The sequence below is a fragment of the Pteropus alecto genome, unplaced genomic scaffold (genome assembly GCF_000325575.1).
Source record: "Pteropus alecto unplaced genomic scaffold, ASM32557v1 scaffold81, whole genome shotgun sequence".
In the NCBI taxonomy this organism is placed as follows: domain Eukaryota; kingdom Metazoa; phylum Chordata; class Mammalia; order Chiroptera; family Pteropodidae; genus Pteropus; species Pteropus alecto.
The window spans coordinates 6,008,586-6,027,921 of record NW_006433378.1 but is presented as its reverse complement, the minus strand read 5'-3'; the positions used below and the strand labels follow the sequence as shown (position 1 = coordinate 6,027,921).

General features: G+C 36.0%; 1 protein-coding gene across 1 annotated transcript in view; it reads right to left on the bottom strand.

Moving 5' to 3' along the window:
* VEPH1 (ventricular zone expressed PH domain containing 1) overlaps positions 1 to 19,336 on the bottom strand; it is a 186,273-nt gene that overhangs the window by 163,514 nt on the left and 3,423 nt on the right. Inside the window, 1 exon segment of the mRNA XM_025044232.1 lies at positions 14,067 to 14,360. Coding sequence (XP_024900000.1) covers positions 14,067 to 14,204 — 138 coding nt within the window. The 5' untranslated portion in view covers positions 14,205 to 14,360.

Here is a 19,336-nt window from a genome sequence, read left to right as displayed (position 1 = left end):
ATGGTTTCTAAGTCTATTACAGGTCAGACTTTACTTTTTTACTCTGACATTTCAGTAACTTTTGTGAAATATTTGAAGTTAACTTTTAACTTCTCATCATAAGCTTTCTTTTTATGTACACAATAGAACACATTATTTCATCTATCTTTTCTTCAATTCAAATAACTACAAAACCCATTTTTTCTTCCCCAACCAAATTTTCCCCCATTCCTCTATTTTAAATCTTCCTCAAATAGCTAATTATCTTTATTAAGAGATACATGACCCTTTGAAACGTCTAAATGGAGGCTTTAATTGGGAAATTAGTCTGACCGTGAACTCTACATGGTGGAATGACAAACCTAAAAGTACGACAGAGAAGGCAAGCACTGAAACCTCACACCATCATTTGCCCTTAAAGTTGGGAGTGATGTGGCTTTTGTCCTACTACTGCAAGCTCCAACTCTAACAATCATTTTTTACTGTTATAACTAATGCTGCAGTAAACATCTTATGCATGAAACCTCCTCCAAATTGTAGATTATTTAGAGCCCAGATTCTCCAGAAGTGGAAATTTCTGAGGCAAAGGACAGTAACACTTTTAAAGCTCGTGAAAACTGCTTAACTGTTTTCCAGAAAGATCTTACCGATTTATACTCTCGTCAGCTGGGTGAAAACATGCTCTGCCCATTATACCTTTGCAAGGACAAAGTATTTTTGTTTTGCTAATTTGATCAGGAAAAACAGTATCTCATTGCTGTTTTACTTGAAATTTCTATGATCAGAAGTGAGGTTGAATATTTTCTCATGTTTATTGGCCATTTGTATTTCTTCCTTTGGGAATTGCCCATTGTATCTTATGTCTATTTTTCCTTAGATGACTTCATTTTTTGGTCCTCCTTTGGTGTAGTATCTCTTTCTCTTAAATTAGCATTTCGCATATTGCTTGCAAATATGTCTCCATGTTCTATTATTTTTAGTTGTACTTTTTACAGCTATTTATTGACACGATAGATTTTTAGATAGTAAAATTGGTTGGTCTTTGGGGATTTAATTGTTTTTTCTTTCTTAAATTAGAAATTTAAGCTGTTTAAATCATTATTTTTTGAAAATGAAATCCATGGACATGGTATAAAACTTCAAAAGATACAAAGAAAGTGTTCTTAGTGAAAAGTTAGTCTCCTTCTCAGCCCAGTTCCCTTGCTTAGGGGAAACCAGGCTCATCATTTTTTCACCTACTTGACAGAGGCATTCCAAATGCGTGCAAATATCCATCTACACATTCACTTTTTTCTCCTTAATTCCTATAGCAGCTTTTTTTTTCACGTCACCTTTTCCTTATCAAAGTTTTAATAAAAATTTACCTCTATTTTTCTAGATTAAAAACTTGACAAAACATTTAATATTTGTTATTTTAGAAATTAATTTCTTAACTATTCACTTTGCTCTTAAATCTATCTGGTATTTATGGAAGTAAGTAAAAATGTACACTGTATTCTGAATAGCTAATCTAATTCTCCCACCATCATTTACTGAATAATTCATTTCCTAGTAATTATTTTATACATGTCAGATTCTATTTCAAGGCTGCCTTTTCTGTTTGCTTGTTCCATTTCTCAATTCTTTTACAATACTAATTTTGCCATTTTTTAATATAAGCTCCACAAAGTTTTGAAAGTCTTTACTGGTATACTGCATGTATTTACTGTTTTTGTCAATAAAATCTTTGTTTTTTCCTCATTAGAACTTTTAGTTATTGCTAATTAAATCAACCTACAGGTTTTTTTGTATTTATTTTGTATACAGATATTTAACTCCACTCTTCCTAATTTTGATAATTTTTCAGATCATTCTCCTGGATTTTCTAGAAAGATTTCTGTTTGTATCTCTATCTTTTATATATCTCAAGGCTTATTGAATCAGCTGTAATTTCCTAAGCTACTTCACATAAGAGTGATAAAAGCAAAAATACTAGTTTAATTTCTGATTTTAGTTTCTCATTTTTTTATAGAAAAATTTATGGTTGAATGCAGGAAAATACTGTAAGTGTTTTATATCATATAGGATGCATCACTTTCTATTTTCAAAGTTCATATATTTGTTTTAAGTTTTTTCAATGCCCTTTTAGCATCTATGGAGGTAACCATTTTTTAAAAATCTGGTTTATGCATATGAAGTGTTATATTACTATTTAGATGAAATTTCCAGATATTAATCCACCTTCCCATTCATAGAATGGACAACACTAAATTTGATGAACTGTTTTAGTATATTTGTTTTTACTTCCCTCCTTTGTTGGTGAGTGTATTCTTTATTTTAATGCAGCAGAATTATTACTTTTACCAGAACAAGATCTTGCTATGTAGCATTTATCTTTATAACACACAGTGAGTTACATATATTTCCTTCTGTAGTTATAATTTTTACACATTTATTCCACAACCACTTAATACGGTACAACATAAAAGGCCACATAGTTACTCCCTTCTTATTGTTACATTCTATATTGGCATCCCTGCTAATAATTCTTTATATTTGTATCACTTTTTCCACTTTTAAAAGCATACATATACACTTATTTATTCTATCATTCTAAGACTCTCCAAAGTCAAGACATCAACAATACTAGCAGCAACAACAATAAAAGTTGTCCTGGAGCCAATAATATTGCTGGAGTTTCCAGCAGAAGCAAACTACTTTGAGGGGCAAAACGCTCAACTCCAGCCATTCAGTATTGACATGGTAAAATTCTATTTAAACTGAACTCAAAAATCCAAAATTATAACACACAAGGAAATAAGCCAATATGAGCACATGTAAGCAGATGAAACTTAGAATAGATTAGATATTCAATAACTTCAGGTAATGTAATTATTGATTATATTATGCAATCATATGTTCAAAATGATTTAATGTATAAAGAAAAATTATTTTTTTATATAAACAAAGACCAAATCATGTTTAAAAGGACCAGAAAAATGTTAAAAAGAACCATATGAAATTTTTGAAATGAAAATTTCAATGAATGGATGAATGAGTGGGTGAGATACAGCTAAACAAAGACTCAGTGTACTAAAATACAGAGCCGAGGAAATTAAAACATAATGTATCACATAAAGATGGAAAATACAAAGGTTAAGAGATGTGGAGGATAAAACAGAATAGAATATGAAGGATGTGAGAGGAAATGATTTTTATCTGCTTAGTTTAGTATTACATTACCGATGCCTAGAATATTGCTGAAAGATAGGAGATACTAAAAAATATTTATATAATGCATAAATGAGTGAATAAATAAGATTAAGATTTCCAGAATGAGAGATTAGATGGAAAATACAATATTTGATACAATATTTTAAAACTTTCCAAAATTGATAAAAGGTAAAAATTCAAACTAACAAAATACAATGAGGTTTGAGTAGGAATATACAAATAAAGCCACATTTAGACACATAATAGAACCACAGAACACCGAAGATACAGAGAAAAAGTAGATTAGGTATAAAGAATGACAAACTGACAGCAAATTTAGTAGCAGCAATAGTAAAAATTACTGAGAAATAAAAAGACGGCCAATCTAGAAATTTACATCTAGGTAATTCAAATTCAAAATTAGAGTCAAAGTAACAATTTTTTCAGAAAAAAGAACAAACATTGAGAGAGTTTATCACTAATAGATCTCCACTGAAGAGACTTTTAAAATGTATCCTTCAGAAAGTGGACACCTGGATACGGAAGGAAAAAAAAGATGACAATGAAATTAAAGAACAATGAGAAAAGAAAAAGAGAAGTAGTTGGTACTCAAAGTAAACACTGGCTGAATTTTTAAAAAATCAGTAATTTGAAATAGTTTTGGTGGTATTAAACAAGGTGAAATAAAAGTGTTGATTAGTAATAATATAAGATAGGCATTAAAGCATTCCAATGTTTTTATGGTAATAGGAGGAAAATAAAGCTATTGAATAACTTTAGACATAGTTATTATAATTCTACAAATGTAAGAAGGTGTCAAATATAAGATCTCCCATTTTTAAGAAAGAAAAAAGACTGCCATGCCAATTAAATTGTGAGTTACATCATCCTTAAAGAGAATTCTATGCAAGACATTAAATGATGGTACTAGCCTCTAATTTCCTTCAAATTCCTTTCATCTCTTACAAGGGACTTGCCTGTTTCTCCTCTTTAGTTGCATTACTTACTGTAGTGTAAAGACAGTCTTTGACCAATATCTTGGTCACAAAAGAGGAAGTTCTCTTTTAGTCTTCATAAAGCTCTCAGTTGTTGTTTTGCAAGAAAATGTGGAATTTCTGTCATTCCCCTCAATAATGAATATTTGGTTCACTAATATAAAATTTATATTCTGGTGCTTTCTTTCCATGCCTTTATGCATTGCCAATAAGTTTTTGAAAACATTTTAAATTGTTATTTAATTCAATATTTGTGGTAACAACACACCTAATTCAGTTGGAATGGCAACAACATGAGAAGGAGAAGACGAGCAAGAGGTTGAGAACCTATTTGAAGAAATAATGATGAAAAAACTTCCCTACCCTGGTGAAGGAAATAGACATACAACCCCAGGAAGCTCAGAGAGTCCCCAAAAAGTTGAACCCAAAGAGGCCCACACCAAGACACATCATAATTAAAATGCCAAAGGTTAAATACAAAGAGAATCTTAAAAGCAATAAGAGAAAAGCAATTGGTTACCTACAAGGCAGCACCCATAAGACTGGCAGCTGATTTCTCAAAAGAAACTTTGCAGAACAGAAGGACTTGGCACAAAATATTCAAAGTGATAAAAACCCAGGATCTACAATCAAGATTATTTTTATCCAACAAAGCTAGCATTTCGAGTCCAAGGACAGATAAAGAGCTTCCCAGATAAGAAAAAGCTAAAGGAGTTCATCAGCACCAAGCCGGTATTACAGGAAATGTTGGAGGGACTTCTTTTTACATAAAAAATATGTAGCAAAAATCTGAATAAAGAATGAAGATAACTACATATCTATTAACAAGCAGTTCAAATGAAAAAGAATTAAATGCTCCATTCAATAGGGAGTGTGGCTGAATGGATAAGAAAACAGAACCCTTGCATATGCTGCCTACAAGAGACTCACTTCAGGTTAAAAGACACAGACTAAAATCTTGTATGCCAAGTATAACTGAAAAATAAAAAATTATTATAAAAAAATTAATGAAAAAAGATACTCTATACTCTAATTATTAAGCTAAAAGCTTTTTAAAAGAGACAAAGCTCTGAAAATACTGATAAAAGAAAATACCAGTGGAAAATACTGATAAAAGAAAATACCAGTGGAAAAGATAATTTAAATATGGATGCAGTAGAACACAAAAATAAGAATAATACAAGTAAATTTATGCCAATAAATTTGAAAACTCAGATAAAATGCATAATTTCCTAGAAAATGTTTTACCAAAAGTGATGAAAGAATCCCCTCCCCATTTTCTTTTAAGAAATTCAATCAGTAGTTTAAAAATATACTTAAAAAAACGACAAACCAAAAACACCTCATAGTACCCAGAGGTTTTTACAGCTTTCTATGAAATCGAAGAATAGGTCATCACAATCTTATAAAACTCTTATTGACAATAGAAATGGAAACAACTCCCAATTCATTCTATGAGGCTAATATGTATAACTAGATCCCAAACCAGGTAAAGACTGTGGAAGAAAGGACAATTATAGGCCAATCTCATAGTTCAAAAATTCTTTTAAAAATCACAAACACGATTAGGAAATATATTAAAATAAATGTCAAATTTCATTTTACTCCAGGAGTGCAATAATAGTTTTATATTTTAAAAATCTATTACTGCAATTCACCACATTAACAATTAAATGGCAAAATAGAATTATCTCAGAAGAGCAGAAAAAGCAATTGATAAAATTAAACAACTGTTAAAAAAACAGGAAGAAAAGGGAACCTCCTTAGTCTGATAAAGGGCATTAAACTAAAGCCTGGAACAAACATCATATTTATACTGAAAAGTCAGAAAACTCACTTTAAAGAATGAGAAAAGGATTCTTGCTATTCCCAGTCTATTCAAAATTATTCTGGAGTGCTAGACAGGACAATGAGATAGTGAAGTCAAACAAAAGGCAGAGGATTGGAAGAGAAGACACCAACCATCATTATTTTAAGACAATGATTGTATACATAAAAATGTCTAAAGACTGTTTCTCTCATCTTAAAAAATTTTTTTTTAGACTCCCTGATTCTAATTACTGCTCCATTTCTCTGCTCCTCTTTATAGAAAAATGCCCGGAGTTATCACTGCTTACTTTCTTCAAGTCTTCTCCTTCCATTCTGTCTTCAACTAACTCTACTCCAGCTTTCACTCTACTCCAGCTACCCAATAATATGGCTTTTGTCACATCACATGACCTTCACATGACTGAATCTAATGGTCAATTCTCAGTCCTCATCTCACTCTACCTATTGGCAGCATTTGACATCTCTGTCCTTGATACAGTTTCTCCACTTGGCTTTTGGGATGTCATGCTCTTCTGACTTTCTTCTTCCATCACCAGACTTTCTCTCCATTCTTTACTGTTCCTTCATCATCTCCTTGACCTCTGAGCACTAGGCTCAGTCTCTGGATTTCTTACTTTTTTTTATACTCACTCCCTTGGTGATCTTATTTAGTCTCAAGACTGATGAGTTCCAAGATGATGTTGTCCAGCCCAGGTTTCTCTCCTCAACTCCAGACTCATATATCCAACTATCTTCATGATGTCTCTACTTAGGCATCTGACAGCTCATACTTTACATGTCTACAGCAGAACTTTTGATTCCTTCCTATTCTCCTCCTCAGATTTGTTCCTCCTTCAGTCTTCTCCATCTTACTTAATGACAATTTCATCATTCCAGTTTTTCAGGCTAATAATCTTTGAAATTCTCTCTCTCTTTCTCTCCTCACCCCCACCTCTCACCTTCCTCTTCTTCCTCTCTCTCTCTACATACCACATCAGCAAATTCTGTTGGTTCCACCTTCAAAAAATATCCAGAATCTGAACACTTCTCACCACCTCCATTGCTCCATAATGGTCAGTCTCTGTTCTTCTTATCTTGATTATTGCAGTAGCTTTTCAATTGGCCTCCCTGATTTTACCTTTGCCTTTCCACAGACTCTTCTCAACATAGGAAAAAGAAAGTCAGATGTTGTTCCTTCTCTGGTCAGGACTCTTCAATGGCTGCACAAGGCCCTACGTGATCCAGCCTCTACTTCCCTTCTGACTTGTTTATAACCTTCACGCTTCGCTCCCTCTGCTACAGCCACACTGACTTCCATGCTGTTTCTCAAAAACTCCAGGTTTCCCTTAACCTCAGGGCCTTTCTACTGGATGTTTCTTTTGCCTGAAATGATTTCCTCCAGGTATTCACAAGTATTAATCCCTCATCTCCTTCAAGTTGTTTAAATGTCAGCTTCTCAGTATGTCCTACCACCTCTGCCCATTTAAATCTCAGGCTTCTAATTCTTTGTCCTCTTCTTACTTATCTTCTTCTAATATGCTATGTATTTTCCTTATTTGTTATGTTTACTTTCTGTCTCACCCAATTAAATGGATGATGGCAGAGATTTTTTTTGGTCTATTTAGCTCAGTCCTGTATCCGTAGCATCTAGTACAGTGTCTGACACATTGAAGGTGCCTAATATATTTTTTGGATAAATAAAAAAAATTTATAGACAAATTATTAGGATGAAAAAGAAAGTTGAGTGAGTTTACTGGATATAAGATCACTACACAAATGTTATTTCTATTATGATCACATGAAAAAATAGTTGGAAAATATAATTTTACAAAGGATCTTATTTATAATCAGCTAAAAAATATAAATTATGAATCGAAAAAATATATAAGACAAAATCATTAAGGAAAAATTATAAAACTTAATTAAAAGATACTTTAAAAGACCTAAACAAATGGGTAGCTTTACAGTATCTACAGATAGGACAGTACCATAAAGATGTTAATTTTCTTTAAATTAATCTGTAGACCAAATGCAATTTCAGTGAAGATACTGACAAAATTATTCATGAAACTTGAGAAACCTAATACAAAATTGTTAAAGAACAAAAACAAATCAAAACAATTTTAAAGAAGGAATTGGAAATATCTGTCCTACCAGATACCAATACTTAGTATAATAAAAGGTGAAAGGCAACCTACATTTGCAGTAAGAAATATGTAATATGCATAAGTGGCAAAGGATTAGTATAAAATATACCAAAAAACTCCTTTGAATTAATAAAAAAAATGTTAAATTTCAATAGAAAAATGGAAGGAAATAAAAAAAATAAACCCAAATCATAAACAAGTACTTTACTGAAGAGGAAATCCAAATGGCAAATACCAAATAAACATATAAAAATAAAGATTGGCCTTGTTGATAATGAAGGGAGTGCAAATTTAAACAACAATCAGATACTGTTTCACTTAAATTGACAAGAACTTTAAAAATCTTCAATTTTTAAATTGACAAGAACTTTAATCTTAAATTGACAAGAACTTTAAAAACTTCACAAATGACTGCTGGGAGTATAAATTGGTAAAACCACAATGGAGAGCAATTTGGTGGTATACTAGAAAGTTGTAAGTATTCAACCCCCACCCCCAAATAGTTGTTTCACTCCTAGATGCGTACACTAGAAATACTAGCACAAAATTGCCAATTATAAGAAGGTTCACCATAGCACTGTTTAAATAGTAAATGTCCATCAAATGACGAATGGATAAACAAACTGTGTCATAGTTGTGTAATGGAATACTCTATGCCACTGAAAACAAATGAATTAGAACTGCATGCACCAACACAGCTAAACTTCAAAAACATAATATCGAGCCCATGGCAGCATTTATATAAAGTTTAAAAACATAAACTATAACACTGTAAGTAATTTTGAGTCATGGATATGTAGCACAGAAATAAAACATGCATAAATAAAACATGCTACAATAAGCATATTAGTTACCTTTGGAAAGAAAGAGAAGAAATAGAAATTGACATGAAGATGAATTTCCATTTTATCTAATTGCTTAAATTGAGTTATTTTCGAGCGCCTAACATTTTTATTGTTAAAAAGTTAAAGAGAATTGGAAGGTGGGTGCACCAATTAGGTATGGGTGAACATCATGGAGAAGATGGGGTTGGGAGTAGGAGAAGAGGATGAATTGAAAAGGTGACAATCTCACCCAAAGTAGTCTGGGAGGAGAGCCAAGGGAGCAGAAGAAATGATTATTAGGTAAATGTATTCCAAAAAGGACTTGAAATGAGAAGTCAAAACTTAAAGGAGCATTGGGGAACTTAAAGAGATTTTGAGTGAGAAGTTACATTTTCAAAACAAAGCACGAATACCAGGTGCTGCAGGCGTACCAACACCACCACCACCACCACCACCACCACCACCACCACCAACAACAACAACAACAACAAAGCATGAGGACAAAATATTTTCCAACAGTGTTTTTGAGTAACAGATAGAAAAAGAAGGCATGAACTGCAGAGTGAAATCTAATAAATTTCAATTATTTTGTGAGTGACTTTAGGAGATTGGAGCCTTGCTTACCAAATTTTCTCATTTACAAAGGTTGGAATGCTAACTAATATATTGGACAGAATCATAATTTTTAAAAGGTACAGATATTCTGGAAGAAGGGCCTAAAAACAATAATATTATTGCAATGATTTAAAATTTGACATAATTCACTCAATATTTTTTTCAAGTTATCTAATTATAAGTCTTGATTCAACCTGAAGATCTTGGCACATCAGAGGATAAATGTGGCTAACTGTGTGATGCTATTATTGGAAAGAAATTTAGAAACAGAATTATCTGACTAGTATCAGCAGTTGTTCTAAGCCATTGGTCAAGTACTGGACAATGATACTTTACAATAATAAATTAGAAAGATTCCAGGGGAGGATAACCAGAATGTTTAGAATCCAGGCAGTACTTGGGAACTACAATGAGGCATCCTCCAGGAGCTTGGAAACAAGATTGTCCTTTGAAGATTAAAACAAAACAAAACAAACAAACAAAAATCCATTTGTATAGGTGAGACTAGACAGCTACTGGGCTAACACAAAATACTATCTGTACATGGGTGACTTCACAGGTGAGTTGAATATACTCCCAGGGAGGTAGAGCTGAAGTATAATTGTAATAGAGAAGGAAGAAGTCTAATCAATAATATATGCCTTGTCTAGAGAAGGCCTGGGTAAATAGACTTGGAGAGAACAGCATGGAGCACACAAGAATTCTGACTGACATGAGTGTTATTTTACACTGTAAATCAATGTCGGCACTCTAATTTATACTTCTGAGTCTTGTATTTGGATAGCATGACTTGGATAGCATTTCTCATATATTGACAAAATTGAGTTTCCAGACCTGAGACTGGAAATGTGAGGTGGTATAGCTTTTCCATGTCATAGGCCTCTTTTTTGTTATGGAAAAACATAAGGGCACTAACGATGTTTACCTGGGAAGAGAGAAGCCAGAGATGAGACTGATACCTATCTTCACATGTTTACAGTTCTTCTAGAGGTTAGATTCTTTTGATTTTTGGGTGCAAAGAACAGAACAAAGCGCAATGTATAAAAAATACAAAGAATAAGATTTCATCTGACCAAAAGGAGAAACAACACTAACAATTTCAAATTCCAACAGTGAAACAGTTATCTCTTTGTCAGTTGGAATTCTTTGGTCATAAGCAACAGAAAAAGTCTGGATAACAGTAGCAAAATGAAAATAATAATTAAAAGATATAAAGTGGCTCACAGATTTGTAGAAAAAGCTGCAGCACCTGGCTTTAGAAGGACAGTGACCAAAGAAACCAACATGATAGGCGGGTAGGAACCAAAGGACTGTTTCTTGGTACACCATCATCCTGATAAATCACCCTCTGCTTTTATCTTTCCTAGAATTATTGAGAAAGAAATTCTGATTGTCATAACTTGGGTCAGAGGTCCTCACTGCTTTCCTACCACCTCCCCTGGCAAGGGCAAAGTAGGGAATCTTGACTGAAGACTCCATCAAGGCTTCATGCAACAGAAAAGGAAAATTTACTAAAGAAAAATTAAGAAGCAGAAAAAAATATCAGAAAGCTTCTGTGCCCTCATCATTGCAAGTGCAAGGAAAGGCCATCTATTTGTTAGGAATTCTAAAGAAGGGATTTCTGTACTGGAAGGAAGTTGGAAAAGATGATTTCAAAGATCCCTTCTAGTTCTCTGTTTCTGACAAGAAACTGAGAAGTAGAATTGATTACTGAGATCCAGGGTCACTAGGAAAGGACTGATGAGGAAGATCTTGTCTTAGTTTTAAGGAAAGGATGGGCTGCAGCTAACAGGAAATTAAGCCATAGAGTGGGTAGTTCAGTGGACTATCACTGGCATTGGTCACTGAAAGTCATGGGCATCGAAGCATCATGGAAAGATTTTAAACATGTAATAAAATCTGGTTTAGGAAGTTTAATCTGATAACTGTTGGTAGATTGAACTAGAGAAAGGCAGGAACAAAGGCAGGGAGATCAATTATTTTGAGGGCCTGAACCAGGGCAATGGAGCAGGAAGGAAGAAGAAGGAGCAGATGAAGATGCATTCTCTGGCAGTGTCTACAGAACTTATAAGGCAAGAAGAGAATGAGAGAAAAGGATCAAGAGTAACTCCAGGTTTCAAACCTAGAGATCTAAGAAAATGACAGTATAATTGGAAGAATGACGAGAACTTCTAATTAAGATATACTGATTTTGAAGTGCTGGATATCAACTAGTATGAGCGTGAAGCTTAGAGAGAAACGTCAAGGCTAACAACATGGATTTGGGATTTCCTAATGTAGAGATTGAACTAGAGGTTGTATGAATAGATGATTTCCTAGAAGGACAAAATATAATGAAAAAGGCAGCCCAAGACATAAGAAAGTCTCCTCACTCACCCATCGCCAGAATTCTAAACGTTTGTACAGAGACCTTAATTAACTATGTCCAGACGGTCTCAACAACACATTACTCCCTCAAGGCAGCAACCTTGAAAAATGGCTCTGCTGTGGGAATAGTGGGCACCTACATCTTTTTAGAAAGAAGTAATCACTAAGGACTAGAACCACTAGAAATCATTTCAGAAATAATGAAACTTGAACTGGCTTTTAAAAGAATGGAGAGGGAGAAGGAATTCCACAAAGGGACATGTTTATAACTAGGATTGATTAGGAAACTTAAATATTGGATTGAGCTGCATGATCTCTCTTAAAAAATGATTATTTTTATTCTGCCATCCGCCTGCTCTACACCATGGTTACGAAAAGAGAAAAATGAAAGAGGTGACATGTGAGAGAAGTTAGTAAATGAAGAAGACAGGAGAACTAACTACTCACTGTCTCGACCTGCCTGTCTGGAGGGATGCTGATTTGAGGTCTTAAAGAATGGACAATGCTCTTAATGACAAAGGACCTGACAGCTCTAATGGTTAAAAGTGGGACACAACAGAATTTATCAGTCCTAAAATTCTGAATTTAACATCTGTGAGACAAAGCAATTGAGGAAGGAAACAAACAAAAAAAATCACTGACACTAGTGACCTCTAGTGGAAATAGGTTTGGGGAAACATATAAATATATAAAATAATATATTATTAGTATAATATAACATATTTATTATATCAAATAAATATTATAAATATGTTTATTAGAATCATACATACATACACACACTATTAGACAGATGAAAATCAGTGACATATGCAGCCAATTTATTTTCAGAGAAGTATGAAAACAGGGGTTGCTGAAAATAGCACATAAATCCTATCCAGAAAGTGGAAATGTACCAGGAATACTTTGTGTTTTGTGTCACACTAAGTTGATTCATGTTCTGGAGAAAATGTGGACACAAAACTGCTGTCAAAGACATTACCTGAGAAAAGAAGAGTGTTTGGGCAGTGACTTCATTGGTCACTGGGGGAATTCAGCATGTTAATGGCAGCCAACAAGAGAACATGCTGACAGGCTTGAGGAGGAAGCTACACTGGTTGCTAGTAGGTCTTTTAAACATTTCTTCATTATAACATGGAAGAAAGCTGTTATTTCTGAAGTGTGTACACATCTGCTAATTCAGTATTTTATGGCTTGAGTCCTATTTTTTCCTATGCCCAGTGGGTGTTTATGCCACATGTTGGCAAATGCTGCTAAGCTCAGAGGATATGAGAGGATGCTTTGGTGGCCTTGCCCTTTGAAATGGGGCCAGTCTCATGAAGGGTCCACATGTGATCAGGAAGGTCAACATTAAACGAAGCCAGGCATTCCATATCCGCCCCTTTTGGAAAGTGCTTTCAGAATGTATAATTTTGACATTGAGGAGAAGCAAAGGAATGGGAGGGTTGATGGAAATTTTAAATTTGTTTGATCACACTAGTGGCTAATAATGTGTGAGTTGAATAAAATGGTGTGTGTGTATGTGTGTGTGTGTGTGTGTATGGGGTGGGGGAGGTGTTTAGAAAAAGGAGCAACAGAAAGAAAACAAAACAAAACTAAACTAAACCAGAAACGATATAGAAGCAAATGGAATCAGCATTATGAAGCCTTAGGCAACTGTCACTTCTGGCAGCAGGATGATCGTTGTCCTTGTCTCATATTACTTGCGTGGCAGAAGGTATCCTGCCTTCTTTCATTATTCAGCCTCCACCACACACCTTGTTTTGTTTACTGATGCTGCCGCACAGCTTGACAGGTCTGCTTTTCCCCAGATTCTCCCCCTCTCCTCTCCACGTCATTCCAAGGATATAGAAACAACTCTTAGATAAGCCTTTTGTGAGAATTCCACTCTGATATGACATTTCCAGAGTTCTGGTCTACTTGAGAGGAAAAAAGATGGCCTGGCTGTCCCCCAAGTCAATGGCTTCCTTGGTGTTATTTCTTAGATGCCAACTAAACCACAGACCAGAGTTAAGAGAGAACAGTATTAGTGGTCCTTCCTCTTTCCCCTGCAAAAATCCTTTCCCCCAGGATATATACAAAAACTTATTCTAGAATAAATCATTTCAGGGGTCTAATCTAAAAATCAGTTTACTTACTGAAGATGAGCTAATTATTTTAATTTGCTCCAAAGCTTCTGTCAGGCTATCTTCAATCTCAGAGTCATCTAAGGAGAAGAGGTCCCCAGCTCGTGAAAGATCTTTCTGTCCCAAGACCATTCTGAACAGATGATGCATGATGAGGAGTTTGGTAGTCAATTGACTTTCTGTAGGCTCAGGGCCATGTGTCCCAGTTACCAGAGGTTAGTAAGACGAAAACATGTAGCAGGTGGTATACTTTGTATTCGCTGCAAGGTCATTTTTCTCCAGACTTGGAGGTCTTATTGACACTCTCTGCAAGAGAAACAAATGACCCAATGTAAACATTAGCAGAATGACATGAGCTCAGAATGTGAACTTGGTGCTCAGCAAAGAAGGAAAAAAAAACTTTGGAAATGTGCATAGAGTAACAGATTCCGACTTAATGATCTTTGAATGAGCTCTTTCCTCATTTATGTCTCAAAAAGTCCTGTCAAAAAATATTAAGTTTCTTAGAACTTAATTTGAGCTTTAAAAAGCAGTGCAGATTCCACACTTATTTTTCCCTTCTCTATATTCTTTCTATACACTTCTCTTTATGCCACAAGGAGAGAGTGAACACATAACAAATATGCCCAACACTTGCCAGATTGTCCCCAAATAGATTCCCGTGGAAACCAAACAGAAAAGGGCAATGAAAGGAAAGAAGGAACACAGGAAACATCTTTTAGACCCACTTCCTGGTTTCCTCTCTTTTCCTGGATACGCTTACCTTCTTGGCTGGGCTTCTTTGCTGTATTGATCACAGAAGCTGCTCCAACACTCTGACCGGAAGTTGATCTCAGTACTTGCTTTATTATTATATACTCTCTAAATAAGTTGCAGTGAAATAAAAGACTCCACCTAAGAGTATGTGGCTAGATAAACCTAAAGAGAACATGAGCATGAACTTGAACTTGAACATTGAACTTGAAAGTGATAACTTGCAATGTAGGCTAAGGATAAAGGGCTTTGGGATCAGGCTATTCTTCTATTCTCAAAGTTGAATTAATAAAGTCCCACTGTACTTCTTACTCAATTAATAATCCAAAGAGAGTAGGGTAATGGCACAAATATCTGATTATTCTCATTAGCTCCCTTCTGGGCCTAATAAAATCACAGACCGTTTGCACTGGTAGAGACTTTAGCAATCATTTAATGGCTAGGGAGGTTTAATGACTTCCCTAAGGCCCCATGATAACTGTGGCAGTGCCTGTGGGCTTCTCTCATGGTTTACAGTGAAGTGGAATCATGTTATACATACAAGTAACATCCAAATGCAGCCACATGCTCAGAATGGGAAAGCCGAGAGTGATTTATTTAGTATAAGCAATAGGTGATTCTGCCCAACATTTTGCTCTGCATGTACTCCCCAGAATGAGTGTGCAAAGGGAGAGAGAAGTCTGCCACTTCCTTGGGCCATCTCAGTCCTTCCTTCTGAGCTATCACTATGAGAGCGCTTCTCTATACTGAATGCAATTTAAAGTTTAAAGATACATTCTCTCCATGAAATATGGTCTCCAAACACAAGCCAAATCCTTCACCAGACAATTAAATAAGCTACCAGTAGTATTCCAAATGGTGCAATTCATAGGCCATTAAAGGGATTTCGAGGGTAGTAGTAATAACTTTTGTGCTACCAACCAGTACCTAGCAGCTTTAGGACAATGATACCCAATATTTATATATGCTTACCTATGTGCCAGGCACTGTCCTAGATGTTTTGTAAACATTAACTCATCTAACTCTGATAAAAACCGTATGAAGATATTTCATCCTCATTTGACAGGTAAGGAACTCAAAGTATTTGACAACCTGCTTAAGCTGCACAGCTAATAAACTGGAGAGCTGGATTTTGAACCCAGAATGCTAGGTTCCAGGTTCATAACCACTATGGTATGTAAGGGCTCCATATGAGGCTACTGTTAGGTGTAAAGGCCCTCAGAGTATTACTAACATTTGAAGATGAAGGGATAGGTACTATCTTAAAGAAATGAACTCCTCTTCCCTCCTGCGCCAACCCTGCATCCTTACCCCTCTATTCTCTGAAATTTCAGCCAACCAGAAGGCAGGAAGGTCACAAGGAAGAGAAGCTTAGAAGAAGAGAAATGAAGGAGAGAGGTAGGAAGGTTTCTGGGGGTGGAAAGAGAAGGGCGAATGTCCTACAAAGTGGTCTGTGCCCTGGCATATGTGGAAGGGTGAATTACAATATTTACAAGAAAAATTAGGACAGTATTTTCCTGAATTTTCCCCTTAACACATTCTCTCTCTACCCACACCCCAAGCTTCAACATATACAGTGACAGAGCCTCAGAAAAATAATATTCAGGAAATAAGACACTGGATGGAAGTAACTTCACCTTGACTAGACGGCTTGTTGGCCAATATCTGGCACTTCCTGAAGCAGATTCAGCTGCCCCACACACATCAGAGCTGGAGCTCTGAGAAGGAGCAGAAATGTGTACTGGGAGAGAGGAGCACCCACAGGCTTTTCCTGGGCTCCTTCTTTCCACGCTTACAGTGACACGTGGTGCGGAGCCCCACATTCACACTCCCACACAGCTGTACATGAAAACTTTCATACGTCTGGTGGGGCAGAAGAGATGAAGCTTATACCAAACATTCTACAATATAAGGACGACCCAGAGAAAAGTGTACTGTGTACTGTAAAAGGAAGTTTGGGGAAATGTAAGGGAGAGAGAGATCTCTTCTAGAGGAAGATGATAAGAATGGCTTTGGGGAGGAAACGGTATTTGAGCTGAAGCTTTTAGAATGGTTTCATTCAATGCATGAGTCCTGAGTATATACCAAGTTAGCTTCTTGTCTGGGACTGAAGTTCAAGTCCCAGCCTGGCCATTCAGTGGTTATGGGATTTTTGGTTCATACTTTTCCCTTCCTCAGCCTCAGTCTTTTCATTTGCAAAATGATGCTAACATGTACCTAGTCTATCTCATCAAGTTATTTTGAAGATTAAAGCTGATAACACATAAAATTGCTCTTTGTAAAATGACACGAACAGCTCATGTTTAGCAGGTGCTTATCATATGTCAGGCAAGAACGAGTATTAAGTCATTTAATTCTCATGACAATTCCATGCGATGAGAAACTGATTTTCAGAGGGGAAAATAACCAGCCCAGGGCGCTGGCACCTGCAGAGTAAGCTGCAGAAGCCAAAGTGAAGGCAATTCATCTCCCAGGTAAAACTCTCTCAGGATTGTGTACTGTTGTACATTGTGTGTGATAATCATTAAGCTGCCTCCCTTCCCATCAGTCCTCATTTAAAAAGCATCCACACATTACATTATACTGCCCTTTCCTGGATAAGGATCAGCAAGCCATGTTATTTATTTTTCAGCAGCTTGGGTCAATGTTTCGCTCAGGTATCTGGCTTCTCCTGCTAGTCTCTTTGCAACAGCAGAGGTCAGAGCCAGATCAAATTCAACCTCACCTTCTGAGAAACTCACTATCGTCCCTTATGAATGTCATAGTCCTGTGGCCTATATGCATGTATACAGATGCACCCACTGTACACACACAAACACACATATATGTACACACATGCACATATGCATGCACACTCAGGTACTTTCTATACATCAAGCTCTTTGCTAGACACTTTCTTCTCTAAGTTCTCTCATCAACCCTGAAGGGAGATATTATTACCGAAGAGGAAACAGGACTATGAGGTCACACACAGAGCCAAGATTCACATCTAAGCAGGTCAGCCTCCAAATCTCGTACTTTTTGAATCACAAAAACTGCCTCATAAAATTCCTTCTTACTCCCAACTTTTGTTCTTATAATTTCTTTTTCTAATGTTTAAGGGACCCAAATCTGAAGCCCACGTTCTCATTATTTAGTATATATTTTTCAGGCAGGTATTGGTTGACAAGTCAGGTTTTTGTAAAAAGAAACAGACACCACAAAAAGAGAAATAATTCTGCACAAAGCATGACATATTTCAGGGAATCACAGCACTCCCCACAAACTCAGTTTACCTGCACGCTACTCCTCAAAGGTAGGTTTGTTGTTACTCAGCTGTATGTTTTGAGACTGGGTGGGAGATTCAGGCAGCAGACTCCTGGGCACAGAGAGTCGGTGGAATCCACTGAGCTTAGTGAACCTGAAGTTGCTCATTGCAGAGCCCGTGTAGATGAAAGAATTCAAGGAATGCAGCCTGATGCCACCGGCTGCTCCAGAGCTGATCAGGTGACAGGCTGCCCTCACCCAGTGAAAAGAGAGTTACTTCTGAGTGAAATGCTCTGTTTCCTGGGGTGAAACATAAAGCCTGCTCCAGTAGAGTTGTTTTTAACAGAGAAAACAAAACGCTCTGTGTTCATGAAAATCTATACTTTCCCTGAGAAGAATGGGAAAAAATAAAAAACAAAAAACAAAAAGCTATGCAGGAAACAACAGTTTCAACATGAACTCAAGCAGGTGAGTGGAATGGCTATTGGGAGACATTTCACAAGGCTGGAGAAGAGAGAATTGTAACTTAATCAACACTTCCCTCCTTCTTGAATTTCACACACATAGTTTGAAACACTGAGCATTTGTCCAATAAGAGCTGCAGCTCCTAAAGAAGTGATCTTGTTCTGCCACTAGAGAAATATTGCTGAAAATTTAAGGATGCAGAAAGTTGCTAATAAACGGAACAAACTTACTGAACACAAATGCGTACAGTAGGTCTTCGAACAAGTCATTTCGTTCAACGTCATTTTGTTATAACATTTATGAGAAAAAAAATTGATTCCCAACTGGGATCATTGTCTGTGTGAAGTTTGCACTTTTCCCGACATCTGCGTGGTTTTTTTCTGGATGCCTCTGTTTCCTCTCACATCCCAAAGATGCACAGCGAGGTAAATGGGTGTGTCTGCATTATCCCAGTCTGACTGAGATTGGGCATGGGTGTGAGCGTGCCCCTTGATGGAAGGGCATCCTGTCCAGGGTGGTTCCTGCCTTGTCTCCTGAACTGCATGAGCTCTGGCCAACTGAGACCCTGCACTGGAATAATCAGGTTGGGAAATAATAATCTGACCTATTTTTATTACTTTTTCTTAAATATATGTATAGCTCACATTGATTTCAATTATTAGAAGTGTTTTGGGTCTTTATTAAAAAGTTTGGTATTTTTTTGTGACAAGAAATGTGCCATAGGAACTTAACTCTTGTTTATATTAAATAGCCTATGGTAAAATTGGTTTCCTTATACCTTGTTTTGCTTAAAGTAGCAGTTTACAAGAACCTATCAA